Source organism: Lissotriton helveticus, chromosome 4_1 (assembly GCF_964261635.1).
Source record: "Lissotriton helveticus chromosome 4_1, aLisHel1.1, whole genome shotgun sequence".
In the NCBI taxonomy this organism is placed as follows: domain Eukaryota; kingdom Metazoa; phylum Chordata; class Amphibia; order Caudata; family Salamandridae; genus Lissotriton; species Lissotriton helveticus.
In genome coordinates, this window is record NC_136063.1 from 363,142,589 (window position 1) to 363,162,556 (window position 19,968).

Consider the following 19,968-nt stretch of genomic DNA (forward strand, 5'->3'; position numbering starts at 1 on the left):
AGCGGCTTGGAGGGGGTTGACTGACTTCATGCTGGCTCAGTCATACAAATGACCGCTGACTCTATACAAACTAACCATGCACAAAGAAATGTTAGGGTCGCACACAAACAAGTTACAATAGTTCCCTCCCCGATGATCAAACTAGATAACATCAGTCAGATAGTGACAAACATAGATAACCCAAAGAATAGAAGTATATTGCCTGATTTGTCCGAGGCCTATAACCCTCCTCAAACTCATATAGAATTAAACATTTCTAGTACTGAAATTATGGGGGTCATACATGTAGAACAAACCATCCCGATGCCAGACCCAACCATTAGAGAAGCTGTTCCAGAAATAGCGCCAGGTGACTGTAACGTGAGTTTAGTCTCCTGGAACATAGCAGGGTTGGCTGATAAAATACGTGACTCTGCTTGGTTAGCTTTTGTTAAGAAACACACAGTTATATGCCTCCAAGAGACATGGCTAGAAGATAAAAATGTCTTCATTGAAGGCTACCAAAGCTTTGTTATACCTGCAGCTCCCTCAACTAGGGGAAGAGCAAAGGGTGGCCTGGTTATTTTTATTAATCTGGGACTTTGCTGTAAAATAAATACCTGTTACAATGCAAATAGGAACATTCAAATGATTGAACTGAAGAGAGGTAAATATATTTTGACCCTGATCAATTTCTACAATGCTATTAATAGTAATGGTGAATGTAATATCTTGACCTTAAATGAGATGATGAGAAAGGGGGCAAGTACACTGTCACGGAAGGTGTTGATCGTAGGTGATTTTAATGTACACCCATGTGGTAACCCAGGTGTCACCCCCATGGGATCTCTGGGGTGCAACAATGAGGAAGTATTTCATTTTGTCCATTCCAGGAGTGGAGTTAACCTAAATGATATGGTGAATGAAAATAATTTAACTGTAGCCATGTCCATGGTTCCTGAGACCAAGGTTTTTGACGTCCCCACATTTAAAGGTCTAGGCCAGGGGTCCTTCATAGACCATATATTATTATCTGCAGACCTCGTAAACTGGGTTTCGAGATTTACCATTCATACGAGCATCTACAGTGACCATAACCCCATAACTATTGTCCTGGGTGGGGTTTTATTTGAGCAGCGAATGACCCGTGAAGATCGGGGTACGCTATGCTGCATAAATGGCAAACGTCGATTAAAGTGGTCAATGGTAAATCAAGTAAATTTGTACACTGAAATAAATAGGCTATGTGGAGAGGAATTAGCAGCCTGTATGTCACCATTCATACCACCTGAGAAAACTCTGGCCGGTTTTGAGGCCCTGGTGTCAATAGTAGGCTCTATGTTAACAGCACCGGTGAGGGGTCAAACCAGTAATAACCCTAAATGGTTTGATCATATCTGCTCTAAGGCTAGTAGAGACTTGAAAAAGGCGTTAAAAATTAAACCTAGAGACCAAGGTCAAATTAAAAATGTGCGCCTTATCTATAAGAAATCACTAGCTTCTAGGAAAAAAGAAATTAAGGCTAGTACCATGGAGTCTCTCCTTGACCCATCAGTGTTGGGGAATAGCAATACATTTTGGCAAATTATTAACAAACCTTTGTTTGATAATCTTAGTGATACAGTGCTTGGCACTAACATCTCAGATGATGATTGGGTCACCCACTTTAGTGCAATTTTTAAGAGTAATGAGCAACGGGCAGAAAATGCTTTTTTAATTCCAACTGAGAATTCTCTGTGCTTTTCAGTAAATGAGGTGGAAAGGGGTATCCAAGGACTAACCAGTAATAAGGCCCCAGGCCCGGATGGCTTACCACCGGACCTTTTTAAATCCAGTATTTCCTTTTGGGCCCCTCTCCTTAATGCCGTTGTAAACGCAGCTGTGATCTCGGGGTGCCCAGGGTCGTGGGGGTTATCAACCATAGTCCCTGTATTTAAAAAGGGTGATCGCAGCAGCCCGTCATGCTACAGGCCAATATCTCTAATTAATTCTGTAGCTAAAGTGGTGGGTGGTATAATCTTAAATAGGATAACCGCATGGGCAACTGAAAACAACATTATATCCCCCATACAATATGGTTTTAGACCAGGTCATTCGACAATTACACAATGTCTGAACCTATACTTGATTTTAAGTAAATATACCCTGGCCAAGCAAGGAACTATTTACATGGCCTTTATGGACTTATCATCCGCTTTCGACTGCGTGGACAGAGGCAAACTATGGGTTACCCTATTAAAGATGGGTGTAGAGAAGAATTTAATTAATCTCTTGGTTGATCTGCACTCTGATACAAGAGCCAATGTTCGCTACATCCAAGATCTGAAAGTAACGGGGGAATTCAGAATAAACTGGGGGGTTCGACAGGGATGTATCTTGGCCCCATTCCTCTTCAACTTATATATCAATGAGCTAGAGGAGTACTTGCTAAAAACAGGAGCCGATTACCCCTATGTAGGCCGAAAGGGGGTCCCTGTGCTGCTTTATGCAGACGATGCTGTCCTTATTTCCAGGACAGCTAATGGTCTCCAGAAACTTTTAAAATCTTTCTTTGCCTTCATGGAGTCCCGAGGCCTAAGTATTAATAATTCTAAGTCCTATGTTTTGAAAACAGGCCAGGGTTCTCGAAAATCGAATTCCTTTTGTATAAATAGGGAAAAAATCCCTACCACTAACACTTTCTCATACCTAGGGGTTCTCCTCGTTCATAAGCTGTCCTGGGGCCCCGCCGTCCGCAAAAAGAAGGGCGAGGTAACACGTGTCAATGCGGCTATACTTGGCTTTGCGAAAAAAATTGGCAATAGCCCGGCGGCCGCTTTACTTAAACTATATCAGGCAAAAAGTGTTGCCGTCGCTTGTTATGGAAGTGAGCTCTGGGGCTATAGCAAGACGAGGGACCTGGAGGTTACAGAAAATAACTTCTTGAAGAAAATATTGAGGCTGCCAAGGGGAACTGGAAATTTTTCGGTACATGAGGAACTGGGTGTACCTTATCTGAGTGACAGAATAGCAGCGAACCCCGTACTGTGCTGGCTGAATTGCTGGCTCAACAATGATATACCCCTCACTCATGAAATATTAAAAGAAGCCTTAACATTGGATGGAAGGTTTAAGGTCCCATGGCTGAAGTATATAAAAGATTGCCTGAATGCAATAGGCCGGCCTGATTTGTTTTTAACCCCAAACTCTATCACCAAATCAGATGTCATTTTTGTAAAAAATGCCATGATGACAACTAGGTATACCGCCAGGGAGGAGGTTGAGCTGCAGAAGGACAGTGTCAGGAAACACGTTTTACTCAAAACCTGTCCACAAATGGAACCATACCTATCATGGCCTATCACAGTCTATGAACGTTACTTGTTAACAAGGTTCCGTTTTGATCTGTTTCATCTCCTACTGGCGGTACCAAGCGGGGCCCATCGGGGTGAGGTGTTGCCAGCTTGCGGCTGCGACGGAAAGTCTCCGCAAGATCTGGCACACTTCTTATTTATTTGTCCTTACTACATAACACCCCGGAGGCTATACCTAAAGCCATGCCTTAAAAAACTTAATTTTGCACAGATAAAACCAGCACTTTATTACCTTCAATTATTGAAATGTGATTGCACTTTATTTGTTTGTAATTTCCTGAAACTAGCAATTACCTTCAGGAAAAGCATGGAGGGATAAGTATGCTGTTAATGCCTTTAGGCAGTTTTAACTTTTTTACTGTACAGAAATTATTTATATATTTTTTTTTAAAAAAAAATGTTTATGCCGCCCGCTGCTTCTGTCTTTTATATTGTCTAAAGAAACTTATGTATTATAAATGAAATATCCGGAATGTTTTTTAACTGTTTGTTGATGAATTGTGCTTTTATGATTGTAATGCTTACAATCGAATAAAGATATTTTGATTTGATTTGACTCAAGGTTGTAAGTCACCAAGCCACAGGAAATTGCAAACTGGTTCGCATCCTACTGTAGGGCTCTCTACTCTGTCTGTCCAGGGATCAGAGCGGATGAATGTCTTTTTGGATGGTAAACACTCACCATGCCTCTCAGAGGAAGGTAGGCAACTGCTTCAGAGCATGTTCATTAAAAATGAGATTGAGCAGGCCATCTCCGATCAACCCTATCATAATTCCCCTGGCTAAGATGGCTTTGTGGCAGAGTTTTACAAATAGACCAAATCCAAGGTAGTCCATGAGGTCTTCGCTGAGGCTGATCGCATGGGCTCCTTGGGTTTAGTTTCCAAAAAGGTGCTGATTTCGGTCCTCACCAAATCAGGAAAAGACCCTCTTCTTCGCTGCAATTATTTCCCCATATCCCCGCTCAATGTAGATGTCAAGATACTGGCCATTAGTCTAGCTGCCCACCTCAAGGGGGTCCTCCCCTTTCTTATTCACCATTCGAAAGTAGCCGTTGTCCCAGGACGCATATCCCATAATCTTCTTCGCATGTTAGCTAATGGGGTATGGGTAGCAATGGATCTTCTGGATAAGGCCTTGGAGCTGTCATTGGATGCCGAGAAGGCCTCTGATAGGACAGAATGGAACTACCTGTTAGCTGCACCATGGAAATTTGGCCTTGGTGACGACTTCATCTCCAGAATGAGGTGGCTCTACGATTGCACCTTAGCGCAGGTCATTTATGGGGGCTTTATTTCTGATGCCTTCACAGTTGGCAGAGGTACCCATCAGGGCTGCCACTTTCCCTCCTGCTATTTCTCCTTGCGAGCCTTTAGTGACGACCCTACACCAATCAGATTAGATCATAGGTATCCCCATGCCCAGAGGTGCCTCAACACTGTATATGTATGCAGATTACATTTTACTCACCCTATCAGCCTTACTTCCTGGAGCGAATGCGATTGGACTTCACAAAGTGGTCATGCCTGAATCTCTCGCTCTTTAGGGAGGGACTCAAGCAGTTAAAATGGTTACCCTCCCCGAATCATGTATGCTTTCTCAACTAATATACCTCTCAACCATTCGTCAGATAGACAAGACCATTACAGCCATCTTCTGGGGTTCAGCAAGACCTCACCTGGCAATCAGGAAGCTTATTGCCCATACATCAGTAGAGAGGACTGGGCCTGCCCTCCGTGGGGCATTATTGTCCAGCCTTACACCTGGCACAAATGGAGTACCTACACCCTCACATCCATGACCTCCCCTTTATGGGTTGCAATCAAACACACTCCAAGAGGCGTTGTTGGGACTACAGGTGCTCTAACATTCTGATCCAGCTGCTGTATCCCCCAACCTTATGCTGGATGCCATGTAGACCACCTGGATACGGGCTGACAAGCTCCGTTCGGTTGATGCACAACTCCATGAAAAGGCTCCCCTCTAGAACAATACTGGTATTTGCTTGGGGGTCAGGCTTGACCGGGGAACCTGGCTTAGAGCTGGGATTCTAACCATCACACACCTGATTTCTGGTGGCGAACTCAAGTACGTTGAGATGCTACAGAACAAATTTGGCACGGTGCATACTCAACGATGGTGCTACACACAATTACATCATAGTCTGCTGAGCAAACTGTTTTCCAGTGCTCTCCTACCTTAACACTTGGGGTCAGTTTTTCAGGTGTGATTTCGGGGTTCTACAAACTTCTGATTCACCACCTCTACTTCCAGCCACAATTGGTTAGCCTCAGGATGACCTGGCAGGCTTGCCTGCAGGAGGAATATGATGAGGAGGACTGGGTAAAACTCTTGGAAGCTCTGAAATGGGTAGTCCAGGAAGCAAAGATAAAGGCAGTTTATTTAACATCTTCAGGGCTGGCAATGGACCTCGGCACAGCTTCAGGTTGCAGTGTTGTTCCCTCACTCTGCCTGCTGGTGATGCAATCACGCGCCCTGTGATACAGTTCATATATTACTGGATTGTCCTGCCATTCATCCCTTCTGGACAGCAGTGGGTTGCACGCTCTAGGAGTTCATGGATTTTCTTTCGCCACTTAAGGACCCCCAAATTCTTCTCCATGACTTATTGGGCCTTTCCGAGCTGAACTGTCATGCCCGTCATCAGCCCGTAACTGCTCTTGCAGCTTCCAAGATGTGTATTCTCTGACATTGGTGTTCTCGACAACTGCAGTTTCATGAGAAATGGCTTGCGGATATTTCCAATACGGCGTCCTATGAAAAGGTCATTTACAACTTAACGGACAAAGCAGATATTTTAATTCTCACATGGACTACCTTTCTGCAGGATGCCTCTTCCCCTAATTCGCCATGACGCATGATTCTGTCTTGTCCTTGTCACCACACTCCCCCTGCATTATTATACTTGTGATTCGTCTGAATGATTCATTTCCCTGCCCTCTTTACCCTTCTTTGTAGTGTAGTTTCGTCTTCCCTCCCTTTTTTTTCTCCTTTCCTTTTTCCTTTCTTTTCTTCTCTCCATCTATGGCTTGTTATCTCACTCCTTTCCATTGTTTTTCTTCCTTGCTTATATTTTATTAATGCTTGGTATTGGAACATGTATCGCAAATAGCATTTGTATCTTACTATGGATTTATGCTGGACTTGCATGCCATCGAATTTGCTGATATTTCTTTTTTGGTTCCTAATTTATGCCGATAAAATAATAGATAAATAAAAAATGTATGCCAATACAATAATTAATAAACACAAAAAAAGGTTAAAAAAATGGGAATTAATATTTTGAAAAATCAAATATCTTGCGAGAAATGCACATGCGCAGGCGCCCGCGCATGTGCATTTGGCTGGAAGAAGTCGGAACTGCAGCAGAAGGGGGAGCCCCGGGACTCCGCATATAAGGTAAGTCCTTTTTAATTTATTTTTACTCTATTTTAAATTAAATTAGGCATGTGGAAGAGGGCGGGAGGGAGGCGGGCAACTTCGGAGTATGCGTAGTGTTGCCTACTACGCCTACTTTGCGAATCGCGAAGTAGGCATCACTACGTACACTCCATGGACGGAGCGAAGCACTGCACCCGGGGTTACACATGATGCTTCAGTGGATTATTATTGAGAGTATTATACATCTGAAAAGGTAGGTTGATCTAGTTAGGAAGAGGAACTAGTACTGGATCTTTAAATACAAATCCTATAAAATAGTTTAAATGAAAAACAATATAGGAGGATGTTATTCAGATGTAAAACTCTGGTTATTTCTTGTAAATTGCATGCCTTGTTCATATAAGTATTGACAATGATTTCCAAATTTAGTAGAACATAGATATACAGAATTAGAGAGAAAAAGTATGGTCACTTAGTGAATATGTTTTGTCCTAGAGTATCTTTGGGTAACTAAAAAGTGGTTCATGGTTACTATTAACTGAATAAACCAATATTTCCCATTGGGTGGATTCTCTATTAGATTGAATATTTCTTGAAAATTGCTGTGCATTGATGTAGCTTCACCTAAAAATATGCACTATCAAATAAAAATGCTTAAACTGTTGAATTTAAAAAAGTTTTATAAAAGAAGCAAGTAAAAAGAGATGATATATTGAATTGTGACATCCTACTTGCTTAGGATTTACTGCTGGTGCTGCTGCTACCAACCAAGATAGGTTTTGGAAACAAATGTAGGGTAAAAAGGTAGAAGAAAAATATCTGGGTGGAGAGGTTGAATACCCTATAAAGATAGAGAGATTGATAAAAACAATCTTTAGTGCACTTGCAGAAACATGTCGAGATTAATTAATAATTGTCACGAAATATTAGAGGTAATCTTGTCCATCTCTTAGTTATGTATGGTCCCTATGTCCATACCAACTGTGTAAACAAATGACACAATTTCATTTAATTGCAGTATAAATGGTTTATTTGAGTTTCTTGTATATATTCTTACAGGAGCACAATCAGGTACTGGTGATTGAAGGTACAGAGAAAATGGTGTCAGTTGTTAAACTAAAGAGAATCTCAAAACTGATGAAAAGTATCCATGCACATAATATCCACTTGTACAAAATGGCACATTCTTTTGATATGCAAGTAGATATACTCTCCCCTTTTTTGGGAATGCTTTTATGGCCATTTTGTTTGTCACATTTGGAACTAGTGTAGGTTGTTCATTTAATTTTTGTACAATATTTCTTGTTATTGCTTTTGCCAAAGACATTTTGTTTTTGCTATCATACTATTTAGAGAATATGTTTTTTCTTAATTTAATGCATATACATGTTCAATGACTCTCAACATCTATTACTTTTTACTTGACCATGTTGTCGACATTAAAAACGTATTTCTTACTGTACTTTTTTCAATTGTTAGGTTGTTGTGCACAGCGCTTATGCGTATTTGCTCTGAGGATCAGCATTTCACTCAGGCAAAAGCTATCAAAGGTGAGGCAAGTTTCTTTTTACTGAAGACCGTTAAACTTTGTGAGAAAGATTGCAGTACATGCCAAGATAAGTCAGTTGGTCACAGGCAGCCATCATCGCCAGCATGGAAAATGGATGCACCAAAATGAGCTATCTGTTCAGCAGATTTATTAAGTGCTCCACTTGCTATGATATGGAATCAATTAAAAAATGTTGATGAGTGTAATCTTGCTATAACTTTCTCCTCTTTAAACTTAGCCCAAAGCCTGAAAACAATTGCCAGGAAAATAACCATTTTGAAGACTTTATTACTTAGCTAGTCGACAAGAAGTAAATAGTTAAAGTAGTTCAGATTTCCAATACCCTGTGGATGCTTCAACTGTAAATCCTGCAATGCAAATGACTTTCACATGCAATCTCAATATAGTAAGTCCACAATTTCAACTTCTGTCTTAAGCTGACAATAACAGAGATTCTAATACGAATTCCAATGGGTCTATCCCCTGCTACATTTAGAACAAGCATTTGCATAGGCAATAGGTCTCGGCTTTGGGACCTCATAAGTATTTAGCCATGCAACAGTTTATGTTGTTGCAACAAGGTTAACTAAATACTTATAAGGTCCCAAAGCGAGACCTATTGGCTATGCCAATGCTTGTTTTTAATGCATGTCTGCCCGCACTGCTGATCCTTTTACCCTGTTCATGGCCTTTCACCCTAGGGTGCTCTCGTGAGCCTGGGTGCTTTCTTAAACCTCAGCCAGAAAGGTTCTGCTTGTCTGGTACAGAGTGATGACTGGGTTTGGACGATTTATATCAAGGAGAACTTAAACCTTTATGTGGGGTACATGGTCTGCAAACTTTCAACTTTCAAGGCAGCACTATATCCATAGACCCCTATGAGGTTAAATGCATAGCTGTGCCCCAGAGCAGTCCTAACTCAGAAAAGGCGTTGCATTTGCTGTGCGGCCGTGAAAGTGACAGGGCGGTGCAGCGATGCTGAGGAAGAGACGCCGAGAGGAGGTGATTGGCTTGCTGCCTTAGCCTCACTAAAATGCCCAGCTGTATTTTTGGGGTCTGGGGACAAAAAGCGTCCGTGAGTGGTGTGACCTTTATGTGGAGTCCATGGTCTGCGAATTTTCAAGGCAGCACTATATCCATAGAACCCTATGAGCTTAAATGCCTAGCCGTGCCCCAGAGCCTAACTCAGACACAAATCCTCCTTCTCTATAACCCTTGCATAGGCTGCAAATGTCAATGAAGATGGCTGCACGTAGGGGTGAATGTCAGATAAAAGAGCTGCAGACGTGACGCGGAGGAGCGGAGGATGGGCCCATAGGCTGACAGCAGGAACGAGTAGTGAGATCAGTTTGCCTCTGCTCGGGCTCATCTGACTTCCCCTCTCTGTGATATCTGGAGCATCAGGTTAGTCAGAAAGCTCCACGCGTGGAAGGCTCTCTCAGGTCCTGGAGCGAGGGGGGTGCGTGAGTCACTTCGGAAAGAGCGGGGTGAGGTGTGCTCGAGACTGAGCCACACCGATGAAGACTGGCGGCCAGCCCTATCACTGGGCACACCAGAGGCAATGGAATATTTCATCACTGCACCTCCAGACCTCTGTATTGTCTGGAAATGCATTTGAAAATTGTACAGAGAAAGTTGCGTGCGCTTGCTTGGTGTGACGTGGGTGGGTATTTATGGGCCACGACTCTGCATTGGCCCCGCGGTGGTGAAATTGACGCGGCAGTGAAAGTGAAATTAATTTTGAGCGATGCTGAGGAAGAGACGCCGAGGGAAGATGAACGGCATGCTGCCTTAGCCTCACTAAAATGCCCAGCTGTATTTTTCGGGCCTAGGGACAAAAAGTGCTGTGTGTGGCGGCTCGGGTGTAGGGCTGATTAAACAAGCATTGGCGTAGGGCTGATTAAACAAGCATTGGCCAAGCGGTCATGAAAGTGACACGGCCGCGCGGCCGTGAAAGTGAAAGTAATCGCACGTGATGCTGAGTAAGAGATAGGAAAGCCAGATGGCGGCTGTGCACGTGCACGCATGCATAACCACAAGCTTGAGGCCAGCAAAAGCTTGTGGCAGCACTTTGAAAACCCATTTACTAAATGTCTCGCAGGGCAGGCATGCCCTCGCTCGGGCGAGACCTAAAAAACCTTGTTCAAATGCAAGTGTCTCTTTGGGTAAATGTCTCAACAATGTTCAATACTAAAGAGACTATTAACAAACATAACGTTATACATGAGTAAATATACATGTGTAAGTTTACTCTTTTCCGTAAATGTACTACTTTTGGCTATTCACCTTAAAACAGAGGGTGGATTCACTAAAAACTTCATTAAAGACTGTGTACAGTAAAGTTTCTACTAATAGTGATTTTACAACTATATTTGATGCCACTCATTTGATGAAGACTCAGCAAAAGGGCAACGATTTCCCTATGCTAAAGAATAGGGACAAGTGTAAACGTTTATTAAACTTTTTCAAAATTTGAGCAAATATTTTTCTGTTAAATATTAATATTGCTTGGTTTCATATATGCATTTTAAATGTAGAACAATGTAACAAAGTTACATAATTAATAACTTAATTTTACATTCAAACTTAAATTATGGTGAATGTATTACATTAAAATAAATGTATTTTTCTCAAATCTAAATTAGAGTAAACAATTCCACCCAAACTAAAACAATCATATGTTTATTATGAATTAAAAATGATTAAAGTGATGTGTAGGTTCGATTAAAAATAATTTAAATATTTGTATTAAAAAATTATACTGCACAATTTATTTTAATTAAGAAAGGTTATTATAATGTTGGAACATAAAATAATAAATATGTTTTAGTTATACTTTTTTAACATTACATTATTTTACTTTTTAACAGTTTTAATATTACTTGTAATATAATGTTATTTCCTTGGGTTTATATGTTAAATCCCTGCGTACATTTTATTCTATGGGAGAGTGCTACAATACCAATGGCTTGCCATGTGTGGTGCTGGACATACTCCAGCTCTGAGCTGAAATATATTTACAACTTTAATAACTATAGAAGCGCCGTTTGCAATAAAAAATTGAGTTAGGACCTGACTTACATCCCAGCAGGCGGGTTAATTCATCACAACGATGATGGATATCCCACCCGCCAAAATATAAATCCCATAGGACATAATGGGATTCATATTTCAGTGGACGGGATATCTATCTCCGTTGTGACGGAGTAAACCATTCGCTGAGATCTAAATCAAGCCCTCAGTCTTTTGTGGTTAGGGGTTTGTCTCCCCCTAAACCCCTCCCTAACCATCTCTAAACTCCTCCGTACAAGTCCCTTAACAACTTCCTCTTCAGGTGTAAATATTCCCAATTTTACAGTCACTCCATCCGCTCCTCCATTTTTTGCTAATAAAACGAATACCCATGTGCACATATTTCTCTGCAATCAGTGCAGAGATCTGCATACATACAAGCTAGAAGAAGCAGAGGCATAGACCTCCAAATTTAGGTTTGTAAATAACATGTTAACGTACATTAATAGTACTACTTTAGTACTACTAAATGTACCCGAAAATGCAGTTTAAGGACAGGACCCCAAGATTGGTATCTCATGATTCAGAATGAACAAGAAGGTATATTTCACCCAGCTGATAAAGGAGTTTGTTGGTTATTGGAAGTATCCAACCTGGTATCTTCAGATTCTGAAACATGTTCTGCAAGTATAGCATCTGATCAGATTTTCAAGAACCTGTGAATTTCTTCAGAGCCAACATTTGGAAACAACCACAAACAACTGCCAATCCCTATTTACCTTTGCATTATATGTATGTGTAGGTGTTACTTTGCTTAGAGTGCACAAAGGGTGTTGGAAGGCATACTTTGCAAATATTCAAAGCCACTGGCAATAGCTCTGAGCAGCATTCAAGCTCATCATTTTTCCCACTGTGCCACTCTAGACAGAGGCACACCGTATGCAAGTTAATACTGAACCTGCTCCTCAAGCGAAAAGTACTTCCCAGGTCTTCAGTAGAGGTCCCATCCAGAAGGGAACTCAAGCAACCTCAAACCAGTTTCAGTATTGTTAGTCCTCACTAGAAACATGATGGGAGGAATCTTGCAATAGTCTAAACCACTGGTAAATGCTCTGGGTAACATTCCATCCCATCATCCCCCCTCTACACTTTGCCACTCTCAACACACGCTAGACTTATGCAAATCAGTACTGACACTGACACTCATGGAAACAGTCCATTCCAAACCACCTGGTGAGTTGCCCTACAGATGAGAGGGAACCCAAGCAACCCCAGACCATTTTCAGCCACCTTAGGCCCCATCAGTGAGATACAGCTTGGATCCCGCGGCACAATAGACCCACTCATGGGTATACCAAAGCCCACTTAGGTTCTTACAATGCTCACACAAAATGGTGATGGTAGGAATGTTGCAAATATTCTAAGCCACTGGTAATAACTCTGGGTATCATTGCAATGATCATTTTTCATTCACTGTGCTTCTTTAGCCAGGGGTCCATATTATGTAAATCAGTTCTGTCCCTGCTCCTCATGGTACCTGTTCATCAAGAACCTACAGAAGACACCCCCTTCAGAAGAATACACAATCAAATCCAAACCTGTTTAAGCCTTGTTAGGTCTTGACAGTGAGACATAGCTTGGATCCTGAGGCATACAGCTCAAACTCATCTCAAGAGCAATGGAGCATTGAACAGCGGGCATGGTCCCTTGGTAAGTTAAGGACATGCAGTTCCATCTTGAACTGACAGGAGGATCTTAGTCACAGTGAAATTAATTCTCATTATATCTTTTTGGATGAAGGTGGATTTCCTGTTCTGCAAGGTGTCAGAAATGATATCCTTCTGATGACGTATAAGTTTTCTAACCCATGACCATTAACATTGCCCCTTTTACGGGGCGATTTCTCCCGACTTAAAAACGGAGGTGCTTGGGAAGTGACAGAATTCTCTTTGTCTCACACAATATGGTAAAACATGCCCACAAGTTATTTTCATTATCCTATTTTAAGCTTCTGGCAGACCTCAGAAGAGCATTGGCTTGTCAATGTTAAGACTACCGCAACACTTTTCACATTGCGCCACCAACCAAACAGACAGTGAAGCTACAAAGTGCTCAGAACAATGACCGAAATCTGTGATTCAACCTCTATAAGTAGTGTCACAGGGAGTTTGCTCTGAAGGATGTACAGGGCTCTTTGTGATGCAAAAATGTAAGCCAAAGCCCACCCCACCCGCTACAAGCCCTTATTGAATGACTAAGCCCAAACACTCACATGATGGATTTGAGTGTCATTCATATTTACATTTGTTTCAAACAAGTGTGGTGTGGAAACAGGGACTGTTAAAACATCTGATACATTTTTCACAATTCAGTGAAATACTTTTCACACTCATCATCTTGGAAAAAACCCTCCCAGGACATATACTGCAAACTTGACTCAGAATCAATTATTCTTGGACCCTCTACCAGACACAGCTGTATGTGATGAGGCCGAGTGCACTGGAGAGTGCAGAGACTGCAGCACAGAGGAGACACTGACACTCGCATGTAGACTGAGGAACTAGTGTGTGGGTGTGTGTGCGGGTGTCTGTGTGTATGTGTGAATGCATTCCTCGGCATGTGCAAGTGACAGCATCTGGGTTTATGAAGAATAATTATGTAATGTGAGAGGAAAAATATGCCACAAGATGGCAGTAATTGGTACAAAATGGTTAATATTTACATATGATGCAGATCCGATTGAAATTATGTTAATCACGGGGATATACAAATGCAATCGTTAACATATGCTGGCAACAGATAGCACATCAATACAATCACCTGCATGATATTGCAATCCATGGCACATTAATGTTATCAAAGGCATATAATGTAAACCCTTGGCAAATGAATGCCACCCCCGCAATATGAAAGCAATACTTAAAATAATTTGCCATACGGCAGTGATAACAGGCAAACTGAGATGCGCGTCGCTCTATAAGGCAGTACATGGCTAAGTGAGGCTATATCTGCCCCAGGCATATGGCGGGTTTAAGCGGAAGGATGGAGACGTTTGATTCAGAATCTTCGTCGAGGAGTTGTGCTTGGCCCATCATGCCAGTGCATGGACGTACAAGGAAGGGTCCTGATATTACGGCTGAATCTGGGCATTTTGAAAGGCTAAAGCTGCGCATACAAAGATGTGCAATTGTATTTGTAAATATTGGGTAGTAGCACAGGACGTAGCAAGGGGGAGAGAACCGATTTACTGGAAATAAAAATGTGACACATGGGGAGATAATTACGCATCTTAGAAAACGTCACGGAGAAGACAGTGGAAAGTATTAGCTTATTTACTAAAAAAAGGTTAGCATTTTTGTACAAAATGTATACAGTTGCATAAAATGGCAGGGAGATATTTAGAGACAATGGCATGCTGGTGCTTGTTGCCCAAACGAATTACTTTGAAAGGTGGGCAGCTTCGTTTTTGGGAGAAAGCGCATTATATTTATCGAAATGGACAAGGGTAAACTTTTTTGTATAATGGGAGCATTTAGAAATTATTTCAAGCTGACATTTGAATCTCAATGTCGACCTATTTGGTATCCCTTGTTGCAGATTTTATGTCATAATGTCCATGGTGTTACAGTGCATTTCCCGGTTACTATGGAAGTTATTTAATTAATTATGTGTAATAACTGTATGCTCTGTATTGATATTTTTATAAACTTAAAATCCCTATATTTGTTTATGCTGAATGACTACTGTTCCTCTAAGGTAATAAATAGCCTGCAAATCTAGGCTTCGCAAAGAGCACTATCCATACCAAGTCTTTATACAAATTATAATGTATCTTTTTTGTAGTGCTTATACCCCAAGTCTGCCATTTAAAGGCACTGTCAATAACATGTGGTGCTGTTACGCAACTCAATGAGCAGGTAATTTGAGGGATATGTTTGATCCCTACTCTAGTAAGATTTCTATTATCAAGAGCTGTAGCTCTGGTGCCTAAGTCCACAAGACGTGATTAACCAGACGGGGTTCTCCTCTCTATGACCACAGTGTGTGAGGTTGTTAGAGCTTATTTTTCCCACTCAACTTTATTCATGTAGAATATTTTGATATGGTTTATATTGTACATGAAAGAGTCAGAATTGGAAAAAAATAATATTTTAAGCATGTGCGATAATTCTCTACAATTTTTGTAAAATAACAGGTGGCCGTGTCAAATTAATTAGCCAGGTTGTTTGAACTGCATTCAAAACATGCCTTTTAGCCACTTACTTTGGGAAACGATGCTTTAAAATGCACTAGTTATTCTCACACAACAGAAAATGCCCCTGTTCGGGACAAACCAGGATGGGTATTTGGATACCACCAGTTTAGCTGTTCACTAGCTACTGCTACTTCTAGCATAATTCCGTTGGATAAGCCACAGACCATGCAATAACCACCCCAGCTTCCGCCCCCTTCCATACCACTGGCTATTGGGCTTCAGTTACCACGTGAATGGACAAACCAGGTGGCTCACACCAAGCTGTGGGTTTATGGTGTGTCTTGTAATGCTACACAACAATGGCTCTCAATATCTCACCAGATATTTACTTACATAAAAGTAGCACCCCCACCACCAGTTGCTGCACGGGATGACATCTCCATTGACGCTGACTTGCACTGTATAGTAACCCGCTGGCATGGCTCTGGGACAACATGGAAAGAACGAGAAATGTTCAATCGCACAAAGAATCTATTCCTTACATACAAGTGAGCACACTGTAGAAATGATGTACTCTTTATAATCAGTATTATTACTTTCTAGTTTTTGTTGTATTGAAATGTAAAATGAAATTTATTTAAAATGTAAATATAATTTTACCGGGTGTAGCACATTAATAAGGTGGAGTGACTGGCAGCTTTTTCTACATCACACGGAAAAGACTTAGTCGTGGACACCATCAGTACTGAGTTCCCCTCGTTATTGTTGTTACTGTTGTCGCTGTTGTAGTCAAACTGGCTTGAGTCAGCGAAGCCTGAAAAGCAAAAACAAATGAACTATTGTATGCACACATGTGTTCCACAATATAGAGCGCAAACTAGGAGATAAACTATATACGGTTTTAAAGAAAGCCTAACTTTTTTTTATAAAGATATGATTCCAGAGGAATTATGAGCAGAAAAGAGTTTCAATGTGCTGATTCTTTCTTCCGACCAGGCAGACGCCGGTATGATTTCAATGTAACCTCCAGCCGAGAAGATAACAGAGTGAACATTAAACCACTAAAATACTCATTAGGAGTTGGCTGGAACTTGGTGAGGGGATGTCATGGGGGGGGAGCAAATTTGCTGTAAGCTCAAAACCTAATATACCGGGTGAAAGACACGATCTGTTGCCATGAATTTCCCCCCATTCCGGGGAGAAAACTACTGACTTTTTCTGCTACTAATTCCGAGCAGGCAGAAAGTTTTAGCTGGAGAGCTGCAGTCAGGCGGGTGGGTTGGGTGGGAGTCCTGGGTTTCTGTCGGTACAGGGAAGCACAGTCTGTGGGTGGCGGGCAGACTGTGCTGCTGTCCAGAGCCTACAGTCCTGCGGCAGTAAAATGAGCTAGGGCCACACTTGGAGACACTGTGATTGTGGGTGGAGTAATATAACTCAGAGTTAGCGCTCCGAGTGAAACTGCATCTCCCGTCATGAGGGCCTAAGCCACGGATTGTTATTTTGTAGAGAATTCCGCCACTCTCTAATTAATAACAAACAGACGCACATATGTAATAAATAAGGAGCAGTAGCACAAGTGACCTTTGAACTGATTTATCACGATATTGTGCTTTCTAAAATAAACAATGCACTGACGACTTCTGTCGCTGGCACACTTTTCTATTAAATGAACTGGTACATTTCTTGTCCTCGTGAGTGTCCAGGAAAGGTTTTTGGCTCTTTGCTTTGGCCACTTGAAAGTCTGCACTATAAATAGCTCTAAGCCTTTCTTTTTTTCTTTTTATAAGCTACGTTTCGCATGATGACACCACCAAGACCTAGCTTCATATAAATGAACTAGCTTTGATAGCTTACGAACTCCCTCACCCCTCAAGTACAGTGGGCAACGCACAGTGCAGTGTGTACAAGCCACAGCTCTGCCGTGAGTCCATTCAGACTCGCATTGATCCCACAGACCCATACACATTGTAATCAGCACACATAGGTGAGTAGTGACTAAAGTCCAGCACCATGCCGGCCATATATTTTTTCTGTGTGCCTAGATGAACCCCTAGATTTTTTATTTACAGAAGTGTTTGTGGGGCCGATAATTGCTATGGCCATGTGGCCAGAGACTAAGAGATCTCGAATGTGTCTGCCCTCCTTGCATTGCCGGGGCAATAGCCGCGCTTCTCTCTCTGAGTCCACAAGCACTGGCTGGTGGCAGACAATTATTGTTTTGGGGATGACTACCTGCTCCCAGGGGAAGTGGCTATTGGTCTTCCAATTTAAATTGAAGTCTGGGGCGTGGGCAAATGGAGGTCTCTTCGTGTTCATTCATTTATGCTACCGATGAGGGTGAGGGAGATGGAGACTGCCTGGGAGCACACACTTCCCTGGTCTTCATCCTTGTAATTGTGGCCTTCAGGAGGAACGAAAGCACAACCACCCATAACACAGCAGACGTTTGTGGGACAGAGCCCAACAGGTTGGAGAATGGTCCCTAGAGGGCTTCCAGCTCCACAAATGGATACCGTATCTCTCACAAGTCTCAGGGAATGGCAAAAAACTCACGAGTTTTCACATGAAGGTTGTGCCCTTGCAATATATGGCAGGTGACCACAGTTTCACAGGAGATTCTTGTGACCACATGAGAATATGACAAGCTGATAAGTGGGATTTCCACTGGCAGCTCCCCCTTCTTGCTTTCTTAGCCTGTTTGCAAATTACAATATTTTGACCTTTTCTTAAGTGTAATTGGACAGCAATATTTTGAGGGGTTCTTGTGAGAAAAGACAATACCTGTGGTGAAGGTAGCATGTAGGCCCTAACACATGTACAAATAGTGCTAAAAACATTCTCCTTCTTGCAGTAAAAGGCACCGTAAGACTCTTACTAACTAATCATAGCACGGAGAAAAGATGCTACCTTATGATACAAATTGTGAGCTTGGATGAATGCGCTGTTATTGCTGAATTGTGATGCAGAACGGGCCCTATTGAATGTTTCCCATACTGGAATACTGATATGCTCCTTTAAGTGGGTCGGGAGCCCTGCAGGCCTGGTAGGTGGGTCACCGATGAGGTTCTATCAGTGTATAACATAGTGCATAACAATTCCCCTGCACGCCATGAACCTGGCATTTCATATCGCTGTGGGTTCTGTCACCAGGCAGGTCTGTTGATTAACATAGATTATGTTGATGATAGAGATTTGTGGCAACCATAATAAACAGGTGTCTATGTACCTGTTAAGATCTATTGCAATGAATCACTAACATTTTATCTTCACCATTATGAAAAGCAGTGACTGTTAGCTTGCACCATTTTTTCTGTACCATGTAAAGGGTTGTGAATGGTTCTCTTCTACCCAGATAAGTATTTTAAGCTAGTTTAAAAGACTGAGGGGTATATGTATGACCTGGTTTGCATGTCTCTTGCACCATGGAATGTGGTGCAAGAGCGACACAAACCTTAAGTCAGATTTTCTAAGCCACGCAAAGCCACTTTGTGTGGCTTTGAGTGCTCCCAAAATCTGAAGTAACGCAACACAGCAAAAATTGCTGTGTTGCGTTACTCTTTATAAAGCTACAAGTGGTTCCATTTGGTAAGTACCACAGGGTACTTGTTCAGAAGCAAAATATTTCTTTCACAGTCAATAGTGATTTGTATTGGACTTTTATAAATGTACCACACCTCAGTACGTTTTTATAAAAAAAAAAATATTTTTATCAAAATATTTGTTTTGATTTTCTATTTTTCTTGCCAATTGTGTAGACAATGTTGTACAAACGATACTACTAATGGAGGCTGTCTAACAAAGAGAACACAATAACAAATACACAGACAATTCAGTGGGTGACTGTGGTAACATATAGTGCAAATGAGTGACCTTTCAAATCGAAACAATAAACAAGCCAATAACATAGATTCTCCATCCTTTTCAGGTCTTTCACTTTAGATGCCACTTTTTCTTAAATTAATTGCTACAGTGAGCCAGGACATAAGATGGTTGCATGTCGACGTTTCGACCCTGTACGTATATATATGTTTGTAGATCCATCAAGTAGGGTCTTCTTCAGGACAAAAGTGGGACTAGCGACAGCCCTTGGTGGTTGGGTATTCTCAAGAATGAATCTATCAACTCCTCTGACCCCGGAAGGAGTTTTTCAGCAGGAAAACTCTTTTTCCTAGGATCATCAATCAGTCTCCATCAGTGAAGACAAAAAGCTGTTCAAACTTTTAGCTGTGTACCCCTCTGGATGTGGTTGTCGGCCTCCAGGGGGTAGCAAATTAAAAAATGTTGTTGAATGCGATTCGTGAAGGTAATCGTATGTTGATGCCAAAGTCCATCAATTGTTACTTCCTACACCTCCTTGATAAACGTGTGTCTTTCACCAGCTCGGGGTCTAGTCACACACTCTTGGAGAGTGTTGCGTTACTCTGCCCTGTGTAGGTATTCCAAGGCCGTTGTGTGGATGTTCCCACGCAACACCAATG

The 19,968-nt window shown here is 41.7% G+C and overlaps 1 protein-coding gene across 1 annotated transcript in view; it reads right to left on the reverse strand.

Moving 5' to 3' along the window:
• Positions 1-19,968, reverse strand: part of LOC144827999 (fibrocystin-L-like) — a 1,093,512-nt gene that overhangs the window by 1,054,894 nt on the left and 18,650 nt on the right. Inside the window, exons 3-4 of the mRNA XM_078686146.1 lie at positions 16,151-16,304; positions 15,884-15,974 (exon numbers count right to left, since the gene is read on the reverse strand). Coding sequence (XP_078542272.1) covers positions 15,884-15,974; positions 16,151-16,304 — 245 coding nt within the window. The remainder of the gene's footprint in view (positions 1-15,883; positions 15,975-16,150; positions 16,305-19,968) is intronic.